Source organism: Myodes glareolus, chromosome 10 (genome assembly GCF_982192425.1).
Source record: "Myodes glareolus chromosome 10, mMyoGla1.1, whole genome shotgun sequence".
Lineage (NCBI taxonomy): Eukaryota > Metazoa > Chordata > Mammalia > Rodentia > Cricetidae > Myodes > Myodes glareolus.
The window spans coordinates 28,375,209-28,401,449 of record NC_142035.1 but is presented as its reverse complement, the minus strand read 5'-3'; the positions used below and the strand labels follow the sequence as shown (position 1 = coordinate 28,401,449).

At 47.6% G+C, this 26,241-nt stretch overlaps 1 protein-coding gene and 1 pseudogene across 1 annotated transcript; one reads left to right on the top strand and one right to left on the bottom strand.

Annotated features, from left to right (window-relative positions):
- Positions 1 to 8,330: 8,330 nt before the first annotated feature.
- Positions 8,331 to 13,632, top strand: LOC125401916 (sperm motility kinase-like). Its single transcript, XM_087911425.1, has 2 exons — positions 8,331 to 12,377; positions 12,699 to 13,632. The coding sequence occupies exon 1, from the start codon at positions 9,270 to 9,272 to the stop codon at positions 10,905 to 10,907; it is 1,638 nt and encodes a 545-aa protein (XP_087767551.1). The 5' UTR covers positions 8,331 to 9,269; the 3' UTR covers positions 10,908 to 12,377; positions 12,699 to 13,632.
- Positions 13,633 to 24,732: 11,100 nt separating this feature from the next.
- Positions 24,733 to 24,923, bottom strand: LOC148120599 (Nuclear RNase P; annotated as a pseudogene).
- Positions 24,924 to 26,241: the final 1,318 nt, after the last annotated feature.

Here is a 26,241-nt window from a genome sequence, read left to right as displayed (position 1 = left end):
TGTAGCCAGTGGGGAGACTGTGGTGGACTCTGACGAAAGTTGGATCTTTGCCCCAAAGAGAGTTGCTCAACCCTGGGCTCTATGTGGGACCCCTCATGGCTTAGCCCGGCAGTGTTCCAGATACTCAGTGTTTCCCTCAGATTTGAACCAAAGGCCCATGAGCCCAGAATGTGCGAGAAAGCCAACTTTGAGCATGAGCCAGAGCCCGGGTTCTAGCTGCCACCATTCCTCAGGAACTAGCACAAGGAAACGTCTAGAAGTTAGATGGGAAGGAGCATGGTGTGGGCACGATGCTGATGCTTCTGAAATATTTTTACCAAATGTGTGAAATTAAAAGAAAATATTTTCCTTCTACAAGAGCCTGAATTTGGATGCAGAGTTGGTGGTGAAGCCCTCTCGGCATAGCTGTGCTCTCCTCAGGGACAAATATCCTGTTGTGGACAAGGGCTCTATCCAACAGCAATAAGACAGGTATGTTGATAGTTGGCAACCCCATACGGATTTTGGAGAGAGACGGAGACACCTGACAGCTTAGAGCCTCTCATAGTTAGGACAGCAAGACCACAAAAAAAGTGCTGAGGGTATGAAAGTGTGAGCAGGGGGCACAGGAGGCACCAGCACCCTGTCATGATTGGCAGAGTGACTGGATGGAGCACTCTAGAATGGTGATGAAGCCTTAGCTGACTCCAGGTTTGCATCCTTACATGAGGGTCAGGGGGTGGAACAGGAGCTTCAGATATGAACAACAGAGTGCTCACCCAACAGTCACCCCTGGGAGAATTGTACTTCTGCGGCCCCATTCTTCATGGGTGCCAGGTGAAAGGTGCAGACCTGGCAAGGTGGAGAGAAACTCATCCTGGGGTGTTTCACCTGAGGTGAAGGGGCCAGCAGCAGATGGGCTCACCAAGCTGAAAAAGACAGCAGAAAAAGCCAGTTTGTCATTTAGCCCATTTCCCGCCATAGGCAACCTGCCCATGTATATGCCCTCTCATGGCCAGTGGGTGCAGAACAGGTCTGGGGTCGCTGTTTACAAAGGCTTCTGGAAGGATTGTAAGGAAGCCCTGAGTGGGTCTCAGGATTTCTGCAGCAGCAGCAGCAGCACCCCACCAACCCTCACAGTGGTCCCCTGGGTCCACAGTACACCAGCAGCGAAGTCTGCACCAAGCATCTCTCTTGTTCTGGAATACGGCAAGGTGCCAGCTTCTAGTCCTGAACCAGCCAGGAACAGTTATACCACCTTGCCAAGACGGGGAGAAAGAGAAGGAAATCGCATAAGAATATTGACTCCCTTACCGTGCACATCCTGGAGACCAGGGTTCTCAGCCCCAACTAACCAGCCAGAGTCAGACACAGCAGCACCCACTTGTGCTTTCTGAATGGTCTTAACTACCAGGTCCACTGACCTGACGTCCTTTAAATAGTAAAGCTCCGTTTGTCTCTGAAGAATGTATTCCGTCCTAAACCATTCCCTGGCCCAGCCACAGATCACAGTGGGTTCTGTAAGAAAGCGGGCTGAACAAGCCAGAAGAAGCAAGGCAGTAAGCAGCACTCCTCCATGGACTATACACCAGCTTCTGCCTCCAGGACCCTGCCTTGAGTCCTGTGCTGACTTCCTTCAATGATGCACAGTGAGTGCTAAGGAAGTATCAGCAACACAAACCCTTTCTGTCCCAACTTGCGTGTGGTCATGGTGTTTCTCTACAGCAAATGCAACCCTAACTACTACAGCTTTTTAAAGATTTTAAATATTAATTTAAATAAAATTACATCATTTCCCCCTTCCCTTTCTTCTCTTTAACTTCTTTTATGTCCCCTCCCTCCAACCTCTCACATGCCCCCTCACTTCCTTTCTTAATATTTTAAAAAATTTTTTAGTTTTGAGATTATAATTTAATTACAACACAGCTCCTTTCCCTTCCCCTAAATTTCCCGTATACCCATTCCCACTCTCCTTCAAATTCATGGTGTCTTTTTTTTAAACTGTTATTGAATATATATTCCTAACTACAAGTTGTTCAGTCTATATAATGTTACTTGTCTGTATGTTTTTAGGTCTCACCATTGGCAGTAGACAACTGTCTGTGTGCCTCTTCCCTGGGGAATGTCACCTCTCCCAATCTCGTCTTTCTGCAGTGGCTATAGTTCTTTGTGTAAGGCTGAGACTTCCTAGGCTTTCCCCCATCCAGTTTGGGGGGAATCCTTGCTCAGTTCACACTTGGGCAGTCATGTAGGTGAGACCTGACAGGTAGAAGTTCTGTGTTACTAAGAGGTACAATCTCATAGCAAAATCCCTGATCCAGTAGCGCTTACAATCCTTCAGACCCCACCCCTTCCCCAAGCTTTAGGGGTGGGAGTATTTTGTAGCTGTAACCCTTGGAATTGGGCTCCACAATTCTGTATTTTGATGAGATGTCAATTTCTGTAATGATTTCTATCTGCTTCGAAGAGAATTTCCCCTGATGAGGGATGATGACTATACTGATTTGTGGATAAAAGGACAAATATTTACAGATTGTTATTAGAGGTTATACTGATTTAGTAAATAAGGGGGTTAGGTTCTCGCTCAATAATCACTTCACTAACATTGAGTAGTTTGCTAGGCTTCCAATACTGGGCCCAGTCTTCCTCTTGTTTGGTGGGTCTAAAGTCCAGTTAGAGAGCTGTTAGGCACAGCAAAGGTATGTGTGCCCCTATTGCACAGTTATTATGCCATGGTTCCTAATGTGGTTCATAGAAACCAGAGCTGGGTAGGACTGTTGATTGCTTCCCTACTTTGGAACTTTGCATGACACCTTCTGGTACCATGAAAGCTAGACCCCAGACTCTATTTGCCCAAGAATAAAGGCCAAAATTAATAGGCGGGAATTCATGAAACTAAGAAGCTTCTGCACAGATAAAGAAACAATCGACCAGATGAACAGGAAGCCCGCAGAATGTAAGAGAATCTTGGCTAGCTCTACATATGGCAGAGGTTCAATAAACAGGATATACACAGAACTCAAAACACAAAGTGACAAAGATAAAGGAACCACTCAAAAATGGACTGGGAATAGAGAGCTCTCAAAAGAAGAAAAGAATTACAAGGAATATCTCAAATGTTCTATGAGCCTCAGAACCTGATTCAAAGCTGCCTAGATCTGTGTCTCCCTGGTTAAAACCCTAATTACAGCTCCAATGTTTTTGACGAGGCTGATAGGCAGACACTCAGAGCCACATGCTTATGACACGAAACTCAAAAGAGAAATGTGTTGTTATAAACATACAGAAAGATGTCTGATGCTGCTGGCGAGAGGTGAAGATCTCACTGTTCAGATAAGTGTTATTCTTTTTGGTCTCTGGTCACTTTAAGGGGCAAGCCACGCCCACTCCCAGTCACTTCTGACCTCTCCAACCCCTTCCTTCTGTTCCTTCTTTTGGCATGTGCACGTGTGTCTCCTCTATGTCTCTATGTCTCTCTGCCTCTTCTTTAAGTAATAAATGTTCATCTTTATATTCAGCCTTATGTTTATTTATTATGTCCTGTAAGCCTTTTATCTGCCGCACCTGGTCACCCGCCCGCCTGACTCTTCTGGCCGCATGGCTGGTACCAGCCTGTCCGGGATGAGCCCTCTGCCGCTTCCCACAGGGAACCTATACCGCTCTAGTCATCTCTGCCTGGACTAGCAGCTGCGGTCACCCCAGAATTATTTTTAAAGAACAAAAATAAGCTCCCTAGGGTGGCAGCCATCAGAAAGTCACCTGTGTTACCTCTTTCTGGTCAGCTGTCACATGTCCATCCCTCATTGCTGGGAAATGAACACTCCCATATGGATGAGGGTGCTTGGTGAATCCCATTCATTTGTGTTTACTTCCATTGAAGACGCAAGTACTGCACCAAAGGAGAGTTGGTCCCCACATTCCCAGTCTCTGTTCCTACAGAAAATCAAGATCAAGTGAGCCTTTGCCCTCTGCTCCATGGGAGGGTTCTGTCCTCCCTGTCCTCCCTGTCCTCCCAGTTGAAGTCACTGGTTCACCGTGTTGGACTTTGGTGGTTTCCTTGCTATGATCCGCTGTCTGTTCCCTCTCTGCAGGGAGTCAGCCTTTGCTCAGGTCTCCCCTGAGCAGTGTCACACAACACACACCTAGTGGCTTTTTCTCTTCGATGAACAGACAGAGCATAGCGTGTTCACTCATACATGCCTGGCCTTCTGCTTCTCAGCCTGCTGTAAGCTTCATTTAAAAAGCCATTTTCAGGCCAGCCCTGACACCTAGTGGCCAATGTTGCTGAAGTGAAACGGAGCCCTTTCTCCACAGAGTGAGAAACTTTATTTGGAGCCAGGAAATGTGGATAGACTCTGATGTATGCGTCACTGCTATCTCACAGCAAGCAGAGCTTTCGGATAGGCGGGAGCTCGTGTCTTCCTCAAACACTGCAAAAGTTTTACCTCATAGTAAGGTTTTGACCATTGTATTCTATAAAATAGATTGGAAACATATAGATTAATAGGGAAAAATAAGTTTTATGACTCATCAAGAAAGGATAAGATAGAGAAGCATTTGGGGTGCTTAAAACAAGCCTGGGGGGTCTCTCCTCCCGTCAGGTTTTAGGCAGGCAAACCCCTTCAGGATGAGCTTTCCATTTGCCTCTTCGTTGTTGTTGTTTTATTGGGTTCTCAGCAAGTAGCCCAGGCTTGCTTCAAACACACAAACCTCCTTCATCTCCTCCCAAGGTCTGAAATGCTGATCCAAGATCTGAGATTCCCATCCCTGGCTGAGTTGGATTTTTGATCGGTCAGTCAATCAATGTTTAGAAAAACTCCTGACTCCTGAGACTGCCCTGAAGCCAGCATGTTATTGATGCTCTCCACCCATGAACAGCCCCTGATCACTGGTTTTGCCCTTGGGCCTCTTGAAAGGTGGCTTCTTGGCTGCTGAAGACCTCATATGGGGCCACAGTATAAATCTCTCCACTTAGCAGACAAGATCGCCTGACAAAATTTGGGAGCATGGTGGCGGTAGAAGGAAGGGGAGAAGGGGAAGAGGAGGGGTGAAGGAGAGGTTTGGGGAGAACTTGAGGTAATGGGATAGTCAAGATGGAGGAAGGAGAGATATGAGAGTAAGGAAAGAGATATCCTGATTGAGGGAGCCACTTTGGGGTTAGCAACAAACTGGGCTCTAGAAAAATCCCCAGGAATCCACAAGGCCCTGAGAAATAGAGGAGAGGGTGCCTGAACCAGCCTTGCCCTGTAGTCAGACTGATGATTATCTTAAATATCACCATAGAACCTACATCCAATAACAGATGGAAACAGAGGCAGAGACCTACATTGGAGCACTGGACTGAGCTCCCAAAGTCCAGTTGAAGAGTGGAAGGAGGGAGAGTATGAACAAGGAAGTCAAGACCATGAGGGGTTTACCCACTGAGACAATTTGTCTGAGGTAATGGGAACTCACCAACTCCAACTGGACTGGGAGTGAATGAGCATGGGATCAAACTAGCCCCTCTGAATGTGGTTGGGGCAGACTGAGTGGCCAGCAACAATAGCATTGGGATTTGTTTCTACCGCATGAACTGGCTTTTTGAGATCCTTTTCTCTCTGGATGTAAACCTTGCTCAACCTAGATGTAGTAGGGAGGGCCTTGGTGGGGTGCCTTGCCATCTTAAGATCTGAAAGGGTAAGGGGGAGGACATATCGAGGGAGTGGGAGGATAGTGGGAGGAGGGAAGGAAGTGGGAATTTGGATTAGTATTTTTTAAAGTAATAAAATAAAATAATAATTTTTTTAAAAAAATCTCTCCACTTGATATTTGACCTAGAGGTCCCTGGTTGCTGGGCATGAACTGGACTGAAACACTTGGTCTGCACTGGTCTAAGGTCCATAATGGCTCACTGTCCCGGGCAGCAGTCCTGCCTTGGAGCAATGTTCAAGGTGTTTTCCTGGGCATTGTCCCTACCTTTTGAAGCAATGTGGGCATTTCTCTGGGTACTGGCTCTGAACTGGGTAGGAACAAAAGGGTATCCCACGGATACACGTCTGTTCTCACAGAACCCTGTGGGCATTCCCTTAGTACTAAACATGCCTCAGCGTCAACCCTGGCTCCTGACCTTCCAGAAAGTCAGCATCCAAGGAACCTTCTGAGTCTTGGTCTTGCCCTGGCTGCACCCTAGTAGTGGCTATCTGAGCTATGTGCTTGCCCAGAAGTCAGGGAGTGGTGATTTCCTCATAAACTTAGTGTGCCGGTTAGTTTTTGTCAACCTGACACAAACTGGTAACCTGGTAACCTAGGGGAAACATCTACCAAAGAATTGCCTTCATCAGATTGGCCTGTGGAGACATTTGTGGGGCATTTTCCTAACTAATGAATGATGCGGGAAGGCCCAGCCAACTGTGGGCAGTGTCGCCCCTAGGTAGATGAGATGGTCTTGGGTTGTATAACAAAGCAGCTGAGGAAACCAAGCTCAGCAAACAAGTAAGCATTAGGCTGTGGTCTCTGCTTCAGGGCCTCACCTTGGCCTCTCTTGGGGGAGAGCAGAAGCAGCAGTATAGTAGTGTCGGCAAAGGCAGGTGAATCGAGGCCAGCCCAGCCTGCTCTACAGAGCAAGTGGAAAGTCAGCTAGGAACTACACTAACCAATCTGAGTTTGTTTGCTTGTTTGCTTGAAGAAGCTACTTACATGAATTTAGATACGATGCAGGTTGAATACCTGAAAGGTGACAACATAGCATTAGGGACAGTTTGACAAGGTCATTACAGCATTTGCACATTCAGCAACTATTAAATACCAGCGTCACACATAGTGAAGCACAGTCACTATCCTTGTTGTAACTGTCATTGTGGAGTGGAGAGCCTCTCTGTCATGGTTTGGATGTTGCAGAACATCCCTACCAGCTCACGTGTCTGAACAGTCTGCAGTGGGTGCTGTTTGGGAAGCTGTAGAGAGGTTGGGAGACGTGGTGGAGCTGTAAGAACAGGACCCCCACGCAGGAGGGGGTGACTCCAAAGCTGATTAGCCAGCCCCCTCCTGGACCTCCGCTACCACCATCACTTTCCCCACCTTATCAGTTGCCCTGGCACAGAGATGAAAGCCTTAGAGGCCATTGTGGCCCGAAGCCTCCCCACAGTCAGCTGTGGATGCCACCTCCTGTTTTCCTGGAAACGTGAAAAGACTCAGCTGCACACTGTATGAAAGTGTAGGTATCTGGGCTTTGGTGTGGACCAAGTCAGTTCTCTCTCTGGCCCGGCTTAGCCCTGTCATTGGTAAGTCCTCAAAATGTTACATCCTATTCTCCCATTCTTTAAAAAAAAAGGAGGGGGGCCGGGATGCAGCCTGGATCTGTAGGAAATCTGGCCTTGGCCATGAGATCTTCACCCATGAGAGCTGGCTCAACTGAAGCCATGCTAGGAAGATGGGAGGAATACTTGTGTCCCTGTGGTAGTCATGCTTCCAAAAGGGGCCTCCTCAAAACTGACTGATGCTTGCAGCTTCCCCCACGAAGTACCACAGCATGTTCAACTTTTTGGTCCTATCTCAGAGAAGAGTAATTTTCCCTTCTGATTCTGTTTCTTTGCCGTACCAGTCACAGCTCTGAGATGTATTCCCGTATTCCTGTACACTCTGGAATCCCTCTCACACGCTCCGAAGCCTCTCTACACCCCACCCAGTTCCTCCACCTGGCTGACTTGCTGGCCAGTGCAGCAGCGAGGGCTTTCTCCCACCCCCTTCCACTGTCCCCCGTCCTCAGAGTTGTGTAGGGGCTTCTCCCAAGTCTTACTGAATTCTTTTCTTTATGAGACTAAAAGTGCGAGAAAAGGAATCCCAGCACTCCCCGAAGCCCCTCATAGCATGAGCCTAAATAAAGCCCTTCCTCCCTAAAGATGTTTCTCGTCAGAGAATGAGTCTTGGAGAAATGAAAATGGCAGGTAGAGCTAGCCCCATGGGACCAAAATGTGAGACGAGCCACTGAGGGCTGTGCCAGCTGGGACTGGTTCACTAATGCTCTGACCTCACAAGGAGCCATTATGAGCAGTGACAGACAGCTGTCCCTGTAGCGCCTAAGGACTGGTTTGTGTCCTCCTGTGCAGAGAGCTGTGTGGTGGTGATCCGTAGGACTTGGAGGTTGGTGGTTGGTTGGACTGACCATCTACTACACTTAAAGAGTGCATTCTTTCCTGCTGTTTTGCTCGCACAAGCTCAGAAGTTTGGGGCTTTTGTGCATGTGGCGTTTTTCATTTGGGTGCTTTGATTTCAGTCTTTGACTTGTTTATTTTACTTAATTTCATGACTTAACCTTCATATGCATTCATTTTTGTTTGCTGTTTGTTTTGTTTTCTTGATTTTTTTTTTTTTTTTTGGTTTTTAGAGACTGGGTTTCTCTCTGTAGCCCTGGCCATCCTGGAACTCTTTCTGTAGACCAGGCTAGCCTCCAACTTGCAGACTGGCCTGCCTCTGTCCTGAGTGCTGAGTGACCTGTGCCACCACCGCTTGGCAAATATCCATTTCTCTTTATCTAACTTCCTATTTTCCTTTGTCACGCTAAAACTGTAACTTTCTTTTTCTTTCCAACTTGACCATAGCGTGAATTAATTGTACTCCACTGACATTTTGCACACATGCACTTTGACTGTGTGAGCCTGCTCCTTTCTGCTGCTCCATTCCGACTTCTGTCATCCAGCTCCCTCCCAGCTCCCTTTCCTTTCAGTCCAGCCCCAAACTGCCCAGATCCTGCATTATATAACGAGAATAACTTGGGATGTTTGTCTTTGTTGGGCTAGGTTATTACATGCAATACAGTAGCCTCAAATTACCTCCATTTTCAGAAAATAGCAAACTTTCATTCTTCATGGGCACCGTGTGATTGTGGCCCCTAATATTGTTTATATACTGTCAGTCTTTCAGCTGGGGCGTGTCGCTTCCCATGCATTCCTGGGTAAGCCTATCTTGACACTCAACTGTGGCCTTTAACTCAGTGCCTTTCCCTCCTGACGGGTTCCTTAGCCAAGAGTTTCCGTGTTTTGCCCTTTGAAATGGGGATCCTGACTCTCTTGTCTTTCCATTGCTTTTTCTATCTGCCCTGATCCTCCAGTCTTTCCATCCACTGTGTTTGTTCTTGTGTTCTTGTTTTCCTGTGCCCAGGAAACATATCCTGACTGTTTCTTGAGGTGTCCTTGATAGCTAATCTTAGAATTTATAGTGATGGTAAAAGTCACTATAAAGGATTTAATTTTTCTTCTCGGTCACCTTTGCTTGCTGTTGCTACTGGTCACTTCCCCCAAGAGAAGCGAGGAAAAATGACGAAGACAAGAAAGTTTACCACCAGTTCCTTCGAAGGGCACACCCTGGCCAAGGATTACTATGTCATAGGCACCATCGGTGAAGGATCCTTGGGAAAAGTCAAAGTGGCTCTCCACCTTGTGACCCAGACCCTGGTCGCCATCAAAATATTGAAAAAGGGCACAAGTACCGAACCCCTGATCAGCTGTGAGATTGAGCTCCTGAAAGCCTTACAGCATCCTCACATCATACAGCTGCTGCAGGTCATCGAGACCACGCAGAAAACCTACCTGGTGATGGAATATGCTGCCCGGGGACCCCTGCTGAAACATGTCACTAAATGCGGACATCTGGAGGAGGAGGAGGCACGGACTCTATTTAGGGAGCTGACTCTGGCCATCAAATATATCCACAGTCACAATATTGCCCACAGAGACATCAAGCCTGAGAACATCCTACTGGATTGGGAGGGGCACATCAAACTCAGTGACTTTGGTCTGGGAAAAAGATTCGCCTTTGGGGAAAAGGTCAAGGGCTTCTGGGGCACGACTGAATATTGTGCCCCCGAGGTGTTCGGTCTCACAGAATATGAAGGGTTTCCCGCTGACATCTGGAGCCTTGGAGTGGTCCTCTACCTTCTAGTGACCGGATACCTCCCATTCCAAGACACGGAGCTATCCACGATAAAGGCACAGATTCTATCCCGAAACTGTTGGATCCCACATCACCTCTCCCCAGAGCTTCAAGACCTACTAAACCAATTAATGACAGTGGACCCCACACAGAGGCCACTCATCGTGGAAGTCATGGCACACCCGTGGCTGCGCCATGAGAAAGACTCATTGATTTCCTTGGCAGAAATCCCAAGAGAACCAGACCCGGATGTTGCTCTCCAAATGTTTTCAATGGGGTACAAAATTCAAGAGATCAAAAATGCCTTGAACCGAAAACAATATACTCGTGCCATGGCAACCTATTTAATTCTTCAAAAGAAGCAGAGGCAGCACAAAAATGACCAAAATGGAGAACAGGATAGTACAATGGCACCAGAAAAATCTCCCAACTTCCCTGTGCCTCTAAGGAGGATGTTCAGTGTCCCTGCCCTTCCCACTTTCACTTTGCCTATTCTCCCTGGGCTGTCTGGAGACAAGAGGAAAGGATGCCGGGCACATAGTGATCCTCCTACCCTTTCCTCCCTAAAGAGGGCTCTCCCAGAGAAAAACTCCCCACAGCACGAACCTATGCCTCACCTTAAAATGGCAACATTCAGAGACACTCAGTGGACCACGGAGTCCACATCTTCATTGGCAACAACATCCTCAGTGTTTGTATCCTCAGAAGTCTCAAGCTATGAAAACATCCAAGATATGAGCTATGATACCTCTAAGATGATAGACACGGATACAAGCATCTCCTTCCAGGAGTACACATCCTGTGAGCAAGTCCAGGGAGGCAGCACAGACAACAAATCCTTACAAGATAGCAGCCCCTGCTCCAGGGGAACAGAATCTCAGGAGCACCTCGGAGACCAGTGCCAGGGTGTACCGAAAGTCCCACAGAGACAGCAGGGCGGGAGGGGCCTGAAGAAGAGGATTTCCCAAGCCTTATGCAGCCTGTGTTGCTGCCCCCAAAGTGAGAAAGAGAAAACACCCTGACAAGATGGAAATCATGGCAGCCAATGAGGAGGGTCACGGAGACAGAGATACAGGCTAAACGTAGGTGAGATAGAGATGGTACATTCTCCAGTTCATTCCTCTCCCCTTAACATAGTCTTCGCATACATGTTTAGCGGGTTGGTGACGCTGTGTCTATCTAGGAGTCCTCCAAAACCTGACCTGGATGTAGACAGACAGCAGAGGACAGTGACTGGGGGCTGTCAAGGATGTGGGAGAAGGGTTGGTGAAGAGAGCAATGGGGCAGGCTGTCAGGAGGAATCAAACTGAGGGCCCAGCCCAGAGCCAGCAGAGCTAAATGAAGTCCTGCATGTTTGCCCAAAGAGACCCCTTTCTTGTGTCTGTTTCAAGTGCTGTGGGAGACACTGTGCTCCCTGGAGGCTGATACCAGGGAGTGGAGAGCAGCGTGCTGAGGATGCTTGCAGGTACAGGAGAGAGCCAGGTAGGAAGTTCAGATGGCTGTGTGCCAGTGGGAAGCTGGGTCCATAGCACAGGCTGAAACTAGGGGCAAAGCATTGTTTTTCTATCAGGACTGTGGGAAGATTCTAGGAAGATTATCTATACTAATGGTCCTTCTACCTCTCCTCTGTAGGGAGCTCCATGCTGGGCAACGATCCCAGAACAGTCATGGCTCAGTGTGTTGCTCTGAGCAGGACTCAGAAACCCTGAGAAATGAGATCCATGGAGTGCTGGCGATTCTTGTGGAAACGGGGAAGAAACACCAGACTTCAGAGAACCTTCCATGCACAGTGGGAATGTCACCCAAGCCACCTATCTCCAGGTGTAGGTGTACCTGTGAGCTGAGGTGACAGTGGCTCTGGAAGCAGAGGACCCAGAAGTCCTGACCTGGTGGGTGTGTCTAGGAGATAAGCTGTTGATCAGGTCAGAACGAACAACAGGAGACAGAGAAGCAACAGCGAGGGTCCATCTGGAGTTCAGAAGAGTGGACAGAGTGGCAGGGACAGCTCAGCCCCATGGCTCGGGTGCAGGCTTTAACAGCATCCTGGTTACTGCACAGGATTCTTCCCACATCACCCCAGCTCTAATGTCTGATTGTGTGTGATGCTCTGAAACGAGTCATCTGATCTCTACTCTTTATAACTGGTCAGAAACACACACACACACACACACACACACACACACACACACTCCTCCTAACCTGCCTTGTGCACAGCTGATGCTAGAGAAGTTTGCTTGAAATGGACAGAATTTGCATTTCAAACAAGGTAACGTCATATTCCCTGTGACTTCCCCTGCTGTAAACACCTAGATGCCCCTTCAAATCATCTTGCTCTTGTCTCCACCCCCACCTGAAGCATTAAGCATCCTGCTTGAGGGCTTCATGGGAGCCACGTGAAGCCAGTATGCTCCTTGTTCCCCACTTTGCCCCAGGACATCCAGCTGCGTGCAAGGAGAGGCTGACCTACTGACTGTCCTTTGAGAAGACCCAAGGTGAGATCTGAAGTATTTGCCATTTGAGTTCAGAGAAGGAACTGGTAACAAGTATTGCAGGGGGCAGGGGAACATTGATGGGAAAACCCATGAGACCCCCTGCTCAGACAGTGTGGGCTTGCCATATTCCCACCAAGTAGAAAGACCCGGAGACCCTCAAATGTGGTTAAGTAGGAACTGGATTCCTCTACCTCCTGACCCCACTCTCTAGGGCAAAGTCATTCTCATCCATTTTACCACACAGTGGGCACCTGGCATGCACAGGTCCTTGCCACCTCTGCCTCCGCTGCTGCTGCTGCTACCTTGTTATCTCCATTGCAGGCTGGGAACGGCCAGGTGCTTCTGGTGCCAATATGTGAACATCCAAAGTTTTCTGGGGAAACTGCAGACAACCACCAGGAACATCACTCAACGTGGAACAAGCCTCATCTGCAGGGATCTGGGAAAGGACCTCCTTTCTGAGCACAGACACCCTGAGTGGAAGAGAGGCTCACAGGTGATGTTCCCTGGCTCAGGCCATCAGGAAGTGACGGTCACAACTGAACTCTGTGAGTTTTACCAAACTCTTCCTTACTCCTGTCTCCTTGATGGACAAAGTTCCTTCTGATGGACAGAGAAGGAAGGCCAGAGCCAGACTCACAAGTGGATGGGCTGAGGAGAACAAGAAGAACGTGTTCTGATCTCGGGAGCACCCAGCACCTTACCCAGACCCCTTGTGTCTGAGGCAGTTTGGATAACTTCCTCACTGAGAGCAATTCCTCTCTGTCTTGGCAGGAGCCAAGGGAGGGGAAGGTGCTTCTTGAGTCCCCTCCACCTGCCACCTCTATTGCTGTGTGCGTGGATCATGGAGAGTCAGCTGGTCTTACTGTCCCTGTGGTCACCTAGGCACAGACACCACTTCCCCAGTAAGAAGACTCAGAAAGACCGCCAGCTGTGAGGGCCAGACATACAGAACACTGAGAGTCACTTTGGAGGCTCTCTCTGTTTGCACAACTACAACAGTGACATCAACCAATACCTGCAGAACTGAACCATTGCCGAAACACCCAGAGAGGGAAAGTCGTGTGACTGCTGACTTTGTGCATTGCGTGTCTGGGTGAAGATCAGCCAGGCAGGATGGGCGCAGAGAGCTGGGCACCACACGGTGCCTACAGAAGTGTGCCCAAGAGTGACACACACAGGAACCTGGACAAAATATCTGGATTGCAATACAAAGATTATTTTCTTTTCAAAATAAATCTTATTGTATATTTAAGCCACCAAGTGCCACCATTTCATGATACATCATCTCATCATGCAATTTCCCCCAGTGACAAGAACCACTGTGATCCATAATAATCCACCACAGCCACTATGTACAGTAGATCTATGGCTTGTTCCCGCTACAAACTGGCTCATTTCCGTCCTAGACCAATGTCTTCCTATCATTTTAGCATCTCGCTTTAGGTTCCTCTATGCACTATTTTCCTCCTCTTGTGGCTTCCTCTGCTCAGCATGTTACCCTCCCGTTTCACTCATGTTGACATAAATGCAGAATCTTTCCCCTTTCTGTCTCTGAAGCAGGCAGCTGCTGGGAAGGGCAGGCTGGCCAGTAACTCACCATCCCTCTCAGGATCCTGGGTGTTGTGGTGACAGGCTTTCTCATCCTGCATTTTTAGGCCTAACCCCATTCCTCTTCCTAGACATGGAGGTGTCTTGGGCAGGCACATCATGGATTCCAACCTTCCCACACAGGTGTTGACTCCTTGACAAACATTCACCGTGACTAGAATGTTCTCTGTGCTTCTTGTTTGCTTTACATACCTGTTGCCTTCACCACCTTAAAGAGTTGATGGTTTGAAGATGTTCACAAGAGCCCAGACTTGGATGCCAAGGCCCTTTCTTCCAGTGTCTGGCTCACACCCAGTTTCTGTGTCTCCCTCTGGAACAGAAGAGAGGGACTGTCGCTGCCACCTCAACCAGCAAGGATGACGCGACAACGGAGCTCTTCTTGCACGCAGTTTATTCAGGACCATGAACAGTTGTTTCTCTCTCACTTCTCTCCTGTTTCTGTCCCGGGGCAGACCTCTCCCAGCCCTTATATAGGCTATGGTTGCCTATCCCAGAGTGCCACGTGGACATCGCCCATAGGCTCAAGCATATGCAAGCGACACACGATCTTAGCAGGCCACGGGCCATCACCATAAAAGGAGTCATTTATCACAGAGAGTGCTCGCTTTCGGGCTTGTGGAGGGCGGCAGCCGGCGCCGTCTTAAAGGCACAGCTCCACGCAGCTCTCTACAGTTCCCCCTTATTTGTTTTCACACAAGCAACAGGTAAGAGTAGAGGTCTGATCTCTGTCAAAATATTAGGAACAATATACTGATGTCTAGCCAGGTGCTGTCCACCCAGAGAAATGCCAGATCCGCCTGGTGCCTTTTGCGCAGAGGTGGGAGATCAGGCACCAACCCACATGCAATCAGACTTACTCTTCTTGAGACCAACATTACGAGCTCTCAAGTGCAGTGCACAAGCCTCGCAACCTGTGTCGACAATCTTTTAACATAGCTAGCTATATTTGGGGAGACTGTCCTGCTTCAATGGCTGTAAAAGCCTGGATGATCATAGCTGCGTTGCAACGCTGTGAGGTCCATATGCAACATATGTACCACAGACACACCAAGGAGGCAAGCACCATTAGACCTGTCAGGGCTCCTATTCCCGCCCACTCCTTAAAGTAACTAAAATTTCATCTCAGCATGTTAAGAAAAGCATCAGCAGTAGGTAACTCCAGCCGTGTGGTGTTCAGGGAAATGATCTGGTTGTTCAAGGTGTCCATCAGGTTCTCGAACTCCTTGCTCCATTTTCCCTGGAGGTATGCGCTCAACTGCCAGTTCAGGGTACCGTTCCTTGTAAAATTCTCAGCCAATCTGGAAATAATACATAAAGATGAGAGGGAATGAATACATCCTACACTGGTTAAGGTTACTAAATTATTCACTTGCTCTTGTAAGAGATCTACTCTTTGATTTACTGTCAAAATGCCAGCTTTTAAATGACCATCAATGGATTTCAGAGTGGTCATTGTGGAGGCTGTTCTCTCCGCGATTTCATTAACTGTCTCTGCAAATCTGAGTTGTTGCAGCCATGGCAACAGCAGCTGTCACGGCAGCTGCAGCAGATACAGCAATTGTGGAGACTAGGGCTGCTCTTATCCCAAAGTCTCGTTTTGTTCTGAGCAACAGAGTGATCGGGAAGGTACCGGTATCAACTCTGACCGAGATGGAAACATATGTGGGAACTTTCATCACCACAGCTGTGTCATAAGTACCATTCCAGCATTGACTTGGGAGGCAAGATGCCTTAGAGGAATTACAATAGATCACATCTTCTGTGGCATTGGTAATATTAGTCATACAGTAACATTTGAAAGAACGCCCTTCGTATCTCTGCTGGCAGAGGTGTTAATTAGCTGAACAGTCAAATTATGACGGGCAGTGAAAGGCTCTAGGGATGAAAAGGCCCCTCTTTCATTAGAAAAAATCCATTGAAACCAGGGCCAAGTATTTTTTATTAGTTTTAAAACTTTTGACACAGAATGAACAGGTATAGAAACTGGCCATGCTTTTGCTATGGCCCACAAGATTTGTTCATTGGCCTGGATCAACAACGGGGACATCAGGACCGTCACCATCAGTAGGATCACAGTCTGAGGCTTCATCTTGCTGGTCATTCCTCTGCACCTGTACTTTTCTCACCAAGCGTTTCGGTACCCAAATAGGGTCCAAATGATCCTGTGGGAAAACACAAACATAACCTTGTGCCCATGCCAGCATGGGATCAGGGCCATACCAGACCCCTGTCAAAATGTCCTTCCACTTCACTAGACCTTTAGGTTGGCTGTTTGGACAAGCATGTCTGTCCGCTGAAGATTGGTTGGAATTATCCGAATTTAAAAAATCCAAGGTAAATAAGGCCAAAGAAAGTCTATTCTTAGGGGATTGTTCTAAGTCAATTCCCCCTTTCTGTTTTTGAAGTATTTCTTTTATGGAGTGATGGGCACGCTCCACAATGCCTTGGCCTTGTGGATTATAAGGCAGTCCATGTACAAGATGAACACCCATACGTTGGCAAAACGATGTAAACTGTTTACCAGTATAGTCAGGGCCATTATCTATTTTTAGATAATGTTGGGGCTTGCCCCATGCTGCCCATGCTTCTAAACAGTGGGCAATCACATTGTTCGCCTTTTCCCCTGTCATAGGAGTGGCATGCATGATACCAGAATAAGTATCCACAGAAACAAGTACATACTTCAGTTTGCCAAATTCTGAAATATGAATAACATCCATTTGCCACAGTTTAAGGGGGAACAATCCACGCGGGTTGATCCCCAAAGTTTGAGGATGATGATATATGACACATTGTGGACAATTCACGACCACCTTGCGTGCATCAGCACGGGAAATGGCAAATTTTTGTTGTAGTGTTTTGGCGTTAACATGAAACTCTTTATGAAAGTCATGAGCCCTCTGCAGGGCAGAGGCAAGAAACATCCATTCTTGTCTGGTACATTGATCAACCTTGTCATTGCCAGCAGCCAGAGGGCCTGGCAAACCTGTATGTGCTCGAATATGTTGCACAAAAAAGGGATGTTTTCTCTGCCATAAAAGGCACTGTAGTTGGACAAATAATGCATGTACTGAACTTGATGATTTTAAAGGTCCAGCTCATTCAAGATGTTTTAAAACATTAACTACATAAGCTGAATCAGAAATCAAATTAAATGCAAAGGAACAGGCCTTAAAGACCTCTACTACTATAGCTAATTCCACATGTTGGGGGATTCCTGGGGAAAATTGGTGTGTAACAGGCTCTGCAGAATCCACCATGTAGACTCCACAACCGTTTTTGGATCCATCTGTAAATATAACACTGGCCCCTGGTATAGGCTGTGAAGCAGTTATTTTAGGGAAGATTACAGAGTGTTCTTTAAAGAATGACAGGAGAGGATGCTTAGGAAAAATTACAATCAATGTATCCGGAATAAGAGCAACTCAAGATGGCCCAATCATCAATGGTGGCACATAACACTTTCATTTGAGCATTATCATATGGGACTAGCAACATCTTAGGCGGGCATCCAAAATGTTGTAAACAGGTTAGGACACACTGCTGAGCAAGTATAGCCACAGCAGTGGGATAATGTTCTATAGATTTAACAGGGGAAATTTTAGGATGGATCCACAGCAGTGGTCCCTCTTGCCATAATATACCTGTAGGTTGTAAATTTGTAGGTAAAATACACAGTGTGATATTCTCCACAGATTTTACTCTTTTTAAGAACGCTTTGGATAGCCTTTCTTCTACCAAAGCAAGTGCTTGTCTGGCCCTGTCAGTCAAGTATCTGGGGGAGTCCAGGGCTGCATCCCCCGACAGAATCTCATATAGAGGTCTTAATTCATCATTAGTCATACCTAAGCTGCCTCTTATCCAGTTTATATCTCCTAATAACTTTTGAAAATCATTCAAAGTACATAAATGGTCCTTTCTAATTTCCACCTTTTGCAGAACAATTTGATCATGTGTCACTTTAGATCCCAAATAATTAATCATCTTATCTTGTTGTACCTTTCCTGGGGCTATATGTAGCCCTTTTGCCTGCAACAGGTCTTCTAAGACACTGTAGGCTTCTTGTAACATGGACTCTTCCTTGGTACATAAAAGAATATCGTCCATGTAATGGAGGCATTTCAAACTTGGGAAACGAGTTCTCAGAGGTCTTAATGCAGCAGCTAAAATAGCTGGCACATTGTGGGACTATTGGCCATTCCTTGAGGCAAGACAACCCACTGATATCTTTTGTCAGGCTCTTCATGGTTCGCAGATGGTAAAGTAAACACAAAGTGTTCACTGTCTTTTCCACATAAGGGTATAGAGAAAAAACAATCCTTAATATCCACTACAATTATTGGCCAATTAGTAGGAAGAGCAGATAATAAAGGGAGACCACGTTGAACTGGTCCCATCATATTCATCCACTCATTAATGGCTCTGAGATCATGTAGCAATCTCCATTTTCCAGATTTTTTTCTTGATAACAAAAATGGGTGTATTCCATGGGGAAAGGGAAGGTATTATATGTCCATTGTCTAGTTGTTCTTGAACTAACTGATGGGCCGCATGCAGTTTTTCGGAAGAAAATGGCCACCGAGGAACCCACACTGGCACATCCAATTTCCAGGAAATGGGGATACTTTCCTCAGTGGCCCCTAGGAAAAACCCAGCCCCTGTCTGGGCCTTCTAGGTTGTGGTGTGATAGGATCCTTGCGACCTTGTAGAAATTTCCCCAGTCCAAAATTTGGATGACATCCCATATCTTTCATAAAGGATTGCACCTTCTCTGAATATTCATTGCTCAATTTATAGCCCATTTCCCTCATTAAGTTCCTTCCCCATAGAGATACGGGAAGCTCAAGAACATAAGGTTGGATGATTCCTGAATGCCCTTCCAAATCTTGCCAGTTTAACAGGTTAGTACTGATGTTAGGGGCATTAGCATATCCTAATACCTGCAAGGTGTGAGACGAATTCTGAATAGGCCAACCTTTTGGCCAATCTTTGCTGGTTATAATGCTCTTATCTGCTCCTGTGTCCAATAGGCCTGTAAATTTTGTGCCATTAACTGTCAACTGTAAGGTAGGTCTTTTGTCCAAATCTAAGGATAGAAATGTCAAGTCAGTTCCTGAAGAACCAAATCCTTTCTCTCCTTTGTCCTTCTTCTTAGCGGGATGTTGTTCATGTAGACTGGGTAGTATCACTAGCTGAGCTATTCTATCACCTGGGGAAATTGCTGTAATGCTTTTCGGCGATTCCACCATGATCTTTACAATGCCTGTGTAATCAGGGTCAATTATGCCAGGATGAACTTTTAGGCCTCTCAGAGCTGTTGATGATCTTCCAATTAACAGTCCCACTGTACCTGGCTGTAGAGGACCTGCCAAATCAGAATCCACTACCTGGACTCCCATTTCGGGTGTTAATACGAGTCTGGTGGTGGCACGGAGGTCCAACCCCGCTGAACCTGCAGTGGCTCTCCTCGGTTCTTGGGGTGCCTGAGTGTTGGCCATTGCTCGTGGCTCACTTCCTGTTCCTGCTCCTCCATTGCCCCATATATTTGTGGGCCCTGAAGGCGAGGGCCCCATTGCCCATTTTTTGACATGGGACCGAGGGGCTGTCCATTAAGGTCCTTCACTGATCTATACTCATTTGCCCAGTGTTTTCCCTTTTTACATCGAGGACATGTTGCTGGTTGTAGCTGCTGGCCTGTTTGTGGCCCTTGGGTGCCCTGTCGAGGGTTAAATCTTTGGGGGCAGTTATGCTTTAGATGGCCTGTTTGGCCACAAGCAAAACAAGCTCCTGAATTCTCTCTGCCTTTTTCTAATCTCAAGACAGCAGCTGCTAAGACCCCCAATTCGTCAAAGGACCCCCAACCTCTCTGCATGTTTTCATCCAATACTCTAGCCCTCTGCTCCTATGCGGGTTAATTGCAGCCCTACTTCCTTATTACACTGCTCATACACTAATTGCTTAACAAAGGGCATAGCAGTATCAGGATCCCCAAATATTTTACCTGCTGCCTCTACAGAGAAAGGCTCTACAGGTCCTTGTGTGATATTAGTTAAATTGCCAATAACTTCCCCTTTATTGGGTAGAGATTTCCATGCGCGAGTGGCAAGAGTATTAATTTGATCATACACCTGGGGGGGATGTCCATTTTGTTGAGCAGCAAATATGCCCTGCCCCAATAGCATATCTGCATCCCAAGCTGCTTGAGCGTCCCTAGCAGCTAAATTCCTTGCTGCCTGAACATTGACAAATTCAATGAAAAATGCTTTCCAATCTAAATATTGATCAGGGGGAAGACAAGCCCTTGCAAGGTTCGTCCAATCTGCTGGAGTCATCGCATATCTGTGTAAGACTTCCACTTGAGTCACTGTAAAGGCAGCGGAAATGCCATAAGTCCGAACGGACTCTGCTAAGGCCTTAACAGTTTTGAAATCTAATGGCTCATGATATCTATTACCTTGCTGGTCTTGAAAAACTGGAAAAGCTGTCAACATCCCTGTCCTTACTTCCATCCACACTTCTGGGTTGAAAGTCATTCCACCTTCAGCGCCAACCACTTCCGGATATGGAGGTGGAGCCGAAGGGGTTAAGCTTCGCCTTCCTTCTTTATTTTGTCCTGAATTTTGTTTCTCCCTGGCCTTTTTCCTGATCTTCATCTGATACATAGACTGTCAAAGAGATTTTAGGGGAGTCATATCCTCTTCTTCTTCCTCCTCATCTTCCTCTGACTCCATCAAGATGTTGGTATCTGAATCCTCTAATTCTGACAGACTAGGGTATAGTCTTGCCTGTCCTTTCTTGGGTGCCTTTCCCTTTTCCTTCTTGTCTGACCCCGTATCTGACTTGGCTTTTTCTGACGCCACTTGCTCAGATCTCTCTTCCTGTAATATTTCTAAAGCAGCCTGACCGTGCTCCATAGCTTTACTACACCTTTGATCTTCCAGGCACCCTCGTACTAGTCTCCAAATCGACCTAACCCCCTTTCTTAGTGTACCCTGTTCCGCATCAAAATCATGATCACATCCCAGTTTTTCCCAAGACGCTACATTAAGATTGCCTGAGACTGCAAACCAGGGAGCCACTGTATTACATTCATTTAAAAATCTGTCCAACGTGCTTTTCTTATTTTCAGATTTTTAGATCGAAGTAGCTCCTTAAGAGCTATAAAAATTGGGTGCGAAGAAGAAGTGCCCATAATTAAACTATCTCCCTTCTTTTCTTCTCTTTCGATTTGTCTACCTGCGGACTCACTACTCTCAGTTTGACAGCTTTTGAAGCCGCATGCAGTCTCGGTTTGACAGCTTCGGTTTGACAGCTTGTGAAACCGCTTCGGTTTGACAGCTTACTAAGCCGGTTCACAAAACCGCTTGTTGACTTGACAGCTCTCGGCAGCGCTGCTTTCACCTTTGATTCCCTACCTAGACTATCTGCTTCACGAAACTCTAACCCTGCTCTTGATGAGGTCACTGATCCCTGCTCTGGATGCGGTCACTAATCCCCGCTCTGGACGCGGTCACTAATCCTGCTTTTATCACAGATCCCCAAACTTATCCGAGGACTTTATTGGTGCACCCCCTGACTGCTGCAAGTTCTGGACTCCGCGGAGAGAAAGTGGACAAAATCCCTGTACAGGTCACCACTTGTCGCTGCCACCTCAACCAGCAAGGACAATGCGACAATGGAGCTCTTCTCGCCCGCAGTTTATTCAGGACCATGAACAGTTGTTTCTCTCTCGCTTCTCTCCTGTTTCTCTCTGTCCGGGGCAGACCTCTCCCAGCCCTTATATAGGCTATGGTCGCCTATCCCGGACTGCCACGTGGACATTGCCCATAGGCTCAAGCATACGCAAGTGACACACGATCATAGCAGGTCATGGGCCATCACCATAAAAGGAGTTGTTTATCACAGAGAGTGCTCACTTTTGGGCTCGTGGAGGGCGGCAGCCGGCGCCATCTTAAAGGCACAGCTCCACGCAGCTCTCTACAAGGGGCCCTGTCTTACACATCTTCCAGAGTGATCTAAGCAAAGGAGAGCATTTTTTTATGCGGGGGCCACTCTCTGCACTCTGGTCACGTGGGTGCAGTCTGGGGGTCATGACAATGGTCACCAAAGCCACCCCATTCCAGCAGCTTTCCAGTTCATTGTTTCACACTCCAGATGAACAAGAAAACACAGATAACTAGAGAGAGAACTCCCAAAATGGGGCGGGATCTCAGGGGAGGAATCCTGCAGGGCTGCCTGCCAGGTGATATTTTGTGGATCTAGGGTGGGAACTGGATGGAGACTTTATTGGGATCTTTATTGGGATTGGCCAGTTTTGGATGCCTGGAAGGAGCAGAACAAACTCCATTTTGAGAAAGAACTCCATTTTAGACAGGACCTAACTAAGGGGGCGAATGCAGCTCAGCAAAGCCATAAACATTCCCAAGAAACTGTACCAGGCCTGGTCAAAGTGACCCCACCAGGTGTCCAAACATCTGTTTGCATCTGCTTGATTCAAACGTCCTTGTAGGTACCTGATTAGCTGCTGTTTTGAGATTGCTCTATACCCAACCAACGGACTCAAAAGTTGTGTACTTTTACCCAGTTCCAAAACTCCAAGACTTGTGCCACCCCATCGACCCTCCACCCCCCAACTCCCCCATCCCCACTTTGCGGGTTTTCCCTTTAAACCCCTCTTTCCCTGAAGCCTCAACCCACTGCAGGGGCCGTAGGATTACGGTTCAAGCTAGCTTGTTTTCATCGGATGCTGGCTGTGTGGAGGTCTTATTTGGGGGTTCTGTGACATGGGCATAACAGCCTCACAGGGTGAGCTGATGCGGGGTGACAGGCTTATGTAGTTTAAACAGCTCATGACACATTATGATCTCTGCCTTGCTGCCTAAGGGAAGCTAACTCTCATCTCGCTATGAAGACTGAGATGTCAAAACTGTGGGATGTATTAGCTTAGCAAACCACTAGCCTGCACGAACTTAAAGCTAAGAGTGTTCACAGATAGCACCTGAACGCTATAGGCAGATGCCTCCCTACTTTGCTGTAACCCACTTTTCTGGATCCCCACTAATATATTTGCCAAATGCATTTACTTCTGGCTTTCTTCTGTCAAATGACCACAGAAGTTCACATGGACCTCTTCCATAGGGAACATGTCATTATGGGCAATCTGAAACCTTGTTCCTGGGACATGGTTGCTCATATTTAGCTCTGAATATATTGTCTCCTGTGCCATTTGGAATAAGAGCTGTGTTTTTAAATTTAAAAAAGTTTGATGCCAGTTGTGGTGGTGCATGCCAGTAGGATTTGCTGAAGGAGGCAGAGGCAGGAGGGTCACAAGTTCAAGGCCAGCCTGGGCTACATATTTAAAATTTGCGGGGCGCCATCCCGTCCAGCAGGAATGAACCCCACCAAAACGAGAATTCCTTCTCTGGTCACATCTTTATTTGGAGCATTCCCTTGAGGAAAATTGGGGGAAGGGACGATAGAGCAGGGACGAGAGAAAGCTTAGAGAGAGGAAGTAGGGTCCCGAGGCATCTGCTTTTAAACGGTGGAGCAGCCTGAACGCTGTCCCGATTGGTCAATGCCACTCTGCTGGTCTGAGCATGTGCAGGCAAGGGTGCAGGCAGGGTTGCTCAGCCCCACGTGGCTACCTCCAAACTGCAGGACCACCTGTGCCTCCAGGTGGCTCCCAACATCTCCCCCTAATTATTGTCTTTAAGAGCAATAAGGCAAAACTATTTTCCAATCTGGTCCCCACCTAGACGCAGCATGCCAAGGATATCTCTGCTCCCACCCATTCCTAAGGAAGGAAAAGGCAAAGTAGAGTAAGAGATAAGAGGTTGCACAGGGTGTTGCTCAAGTCGATGGTGTGAAACAGCTGCTCTTGGCACCGCCCAGAAGGTCATCTCTGCTGTCTCCGCATGAATCTTCCACAGCAGGACACTCAGCATCCACTGGGTCATCTTCTTTATCTCTCTGGTCGGTCTCGCTGGCATCCAGATGTATGTCAGCATTCCTAGAAAAACATAAACAAAACTCTCCTCCCAAATTAACATTTAAGAGTACTAAAAACTCTCAGTGTAAAAATTCAGCACAATCAGTACTGGAAGTAGGCTGGTTTTGAACTTAGAGATTTGCAGGTCTCTGTTTCAAAAAGCAAATCTTGTTTGCCTGTACCAGCAAAATTTTGAATTAAAAATTAAGTGTATAGAATGCAAGAGAAATCCTTTCTCTGGGGGAAGCTGTCACTGGTAGTGTAGTCCCCCTCTATTGTTTAAAAACCAAAGCAGTTGTCATTGGGAATTGAACTCATAACCTTTGGAAGAACAGTCAGTGCTCTTAACCTCTGAGCCATCTCTCCAGCTCCCCCATTCAGATGGAAAAACCTCTAGGTAGCATTGTTTATCTCACCAGGTGCCTCAGGCAAAAGGTCCGCCTTTCTTTGTTACCTAGGATACGGTAACCAGGTAAACATGCCTTTATTATGATAATCACGACCAGTTCTTTAAGGGAGAATGGGCGTAGCATCGATCTGGCTACTTCCTGCTGACGAAGGGACGTTGTTTAGGGGATAAATGTTTTTATCTGACTGAATTTTTGGCGACAAATGTTTTTATCTGACTGAATTTTTAGCGACCTTGGCTGAGGGCGGCCAGCGGCGGCTGCCACAGCTCCGCCTCTGAAGCCCATAATGGCGCGCTCCGCATGGCCCAAAGGCATGGCTCCGCCCCGGGCCTTGCGCGGGCTCGCCGTTTCACCTCAGGCAATGAACTCGCACCGCCGGCTGTGAGTCTTTTTCAAGCTCCGGCGAGGGGGGGGCATCCGCCCACCCGTGGAGGGGCTTCTCCTGCCCGGTCCGCCCGCGCGCAGAGCCCCGTTCTCTGGGAACTCACCTCCCCGCTCGCCCATGTTGCTATGGAAACACAGTTTTTCCGCAGAGCCGATTCAGCTCCTCTCTGCCTTCTATGGCGCCGCTGCTCACCACGCAGCTTCCGCCTCAGTCAGGCGAGTCCGCTCAGGTGCTGAAAAAGTCCTCCAAAAACCATAGCCCCGCCAGAAGGCCTCTGATGTCACACGGACTTTAGCCCGCCCGCGACCTGGCTATTCGCAGGCCTCCAGCAAACTCCCCGCCAGCAACTGGTTGCGTCTCCCTCCTGAGTAGCTGGGATTACAGGTGTGCACCACCGTGCCTGGCCCACTTCCGTGTTTTTAATCAGGCATTACCGCTCAAAGGCGGGCCGGCTGCCGCCAGCACTCTCAGCACGATCAAGCAGCTTGTCTTTCTCAGTCAAAAATTAAAGTTTTTTGTACGTGAGAGCCAGAGACTGAGCTCTCTTAACAAAATTAGGCGAAAATCACCTCCAAAAGCTCTGTGGCTCTTTAAGAACAGGGAAGGCAGTGATCAAGTTTGCCTCCCTAGAGACTGTTGCCTCCAGTCTCTATCAGCGAGTATGCACGGAGGAAGCCGCGGATCTCCCAACCGTAAACCTCGCTTTTTCTCAGCTCCACCTGCACTGAACTTAAGGGATTTTTCTTCCCCGTTGCTTTCTGTACCTTCTTTCAGATACCTTAACTTTGATTTTTTTTTTGTATTTTCTTTTCTATTTAGGCCTATCCTTTGAAATTCCTTTTTACATTTCTTTTCCTCCCCTTTCTGGGGATTTCAACCGACGTCACTCACCGCTCCATGTTCTCAGAGTTCTGAAATTCAAGGCTCTCTGTGCTGGTGTCTGATCTTGGCTTTTTCTCCCGGGCTTTCTCAGGGTCCCCCGGCGTAGTTGTCAGGGTCCCTCAGCGTCCCGGAGTTTCGAGCACCAGTTGCGGGGCGCCATCCCGTCCAGCAGGAATGAACCCCACCAAAACGAGAATTCCTTCTCTGGTCACATCTTTATTTGGAGCATTCCCTTGAGGAAAATTGGGGGAAGGGACGATAGAGCAGGGACGAGAGAAAGCTTAGAGAGAGGAAGTAGGGTCCCGAGGCATCTGCTTTTAAACGGTGGAGCAGCCTGAACGCTGTCCCGATTGGTCAATGCCACTCTGCTGGTCTGAGCATGTGCAGGCAAGGGTGCAGGCAGGGTTGCTCAGCCCCACGTGGCTACCTCCAAACTGCAGGACCACCTGTGCCTCCAGGTGGCTCCCAACAAAAATTATTTGTTGTTATTGTATGTGCATGGGCTCCTGTGCCAGTACAGAGGGTGGAGATGTTTCTTTGCAGGTTGGATGTCATGTGAGAATTCTGAGTGCTTGTGAGAAAACTCCA

Bases quoted from the DNA above. Each gene is read 5' to 3' on its own strand.
- LOC125401916 (XM_087911425.1), top strand. From the start codon at position 9,270: ATGACGAAGACAAGAAAGTTTACCACCAGTTCCTTCGAAGGGCACACC.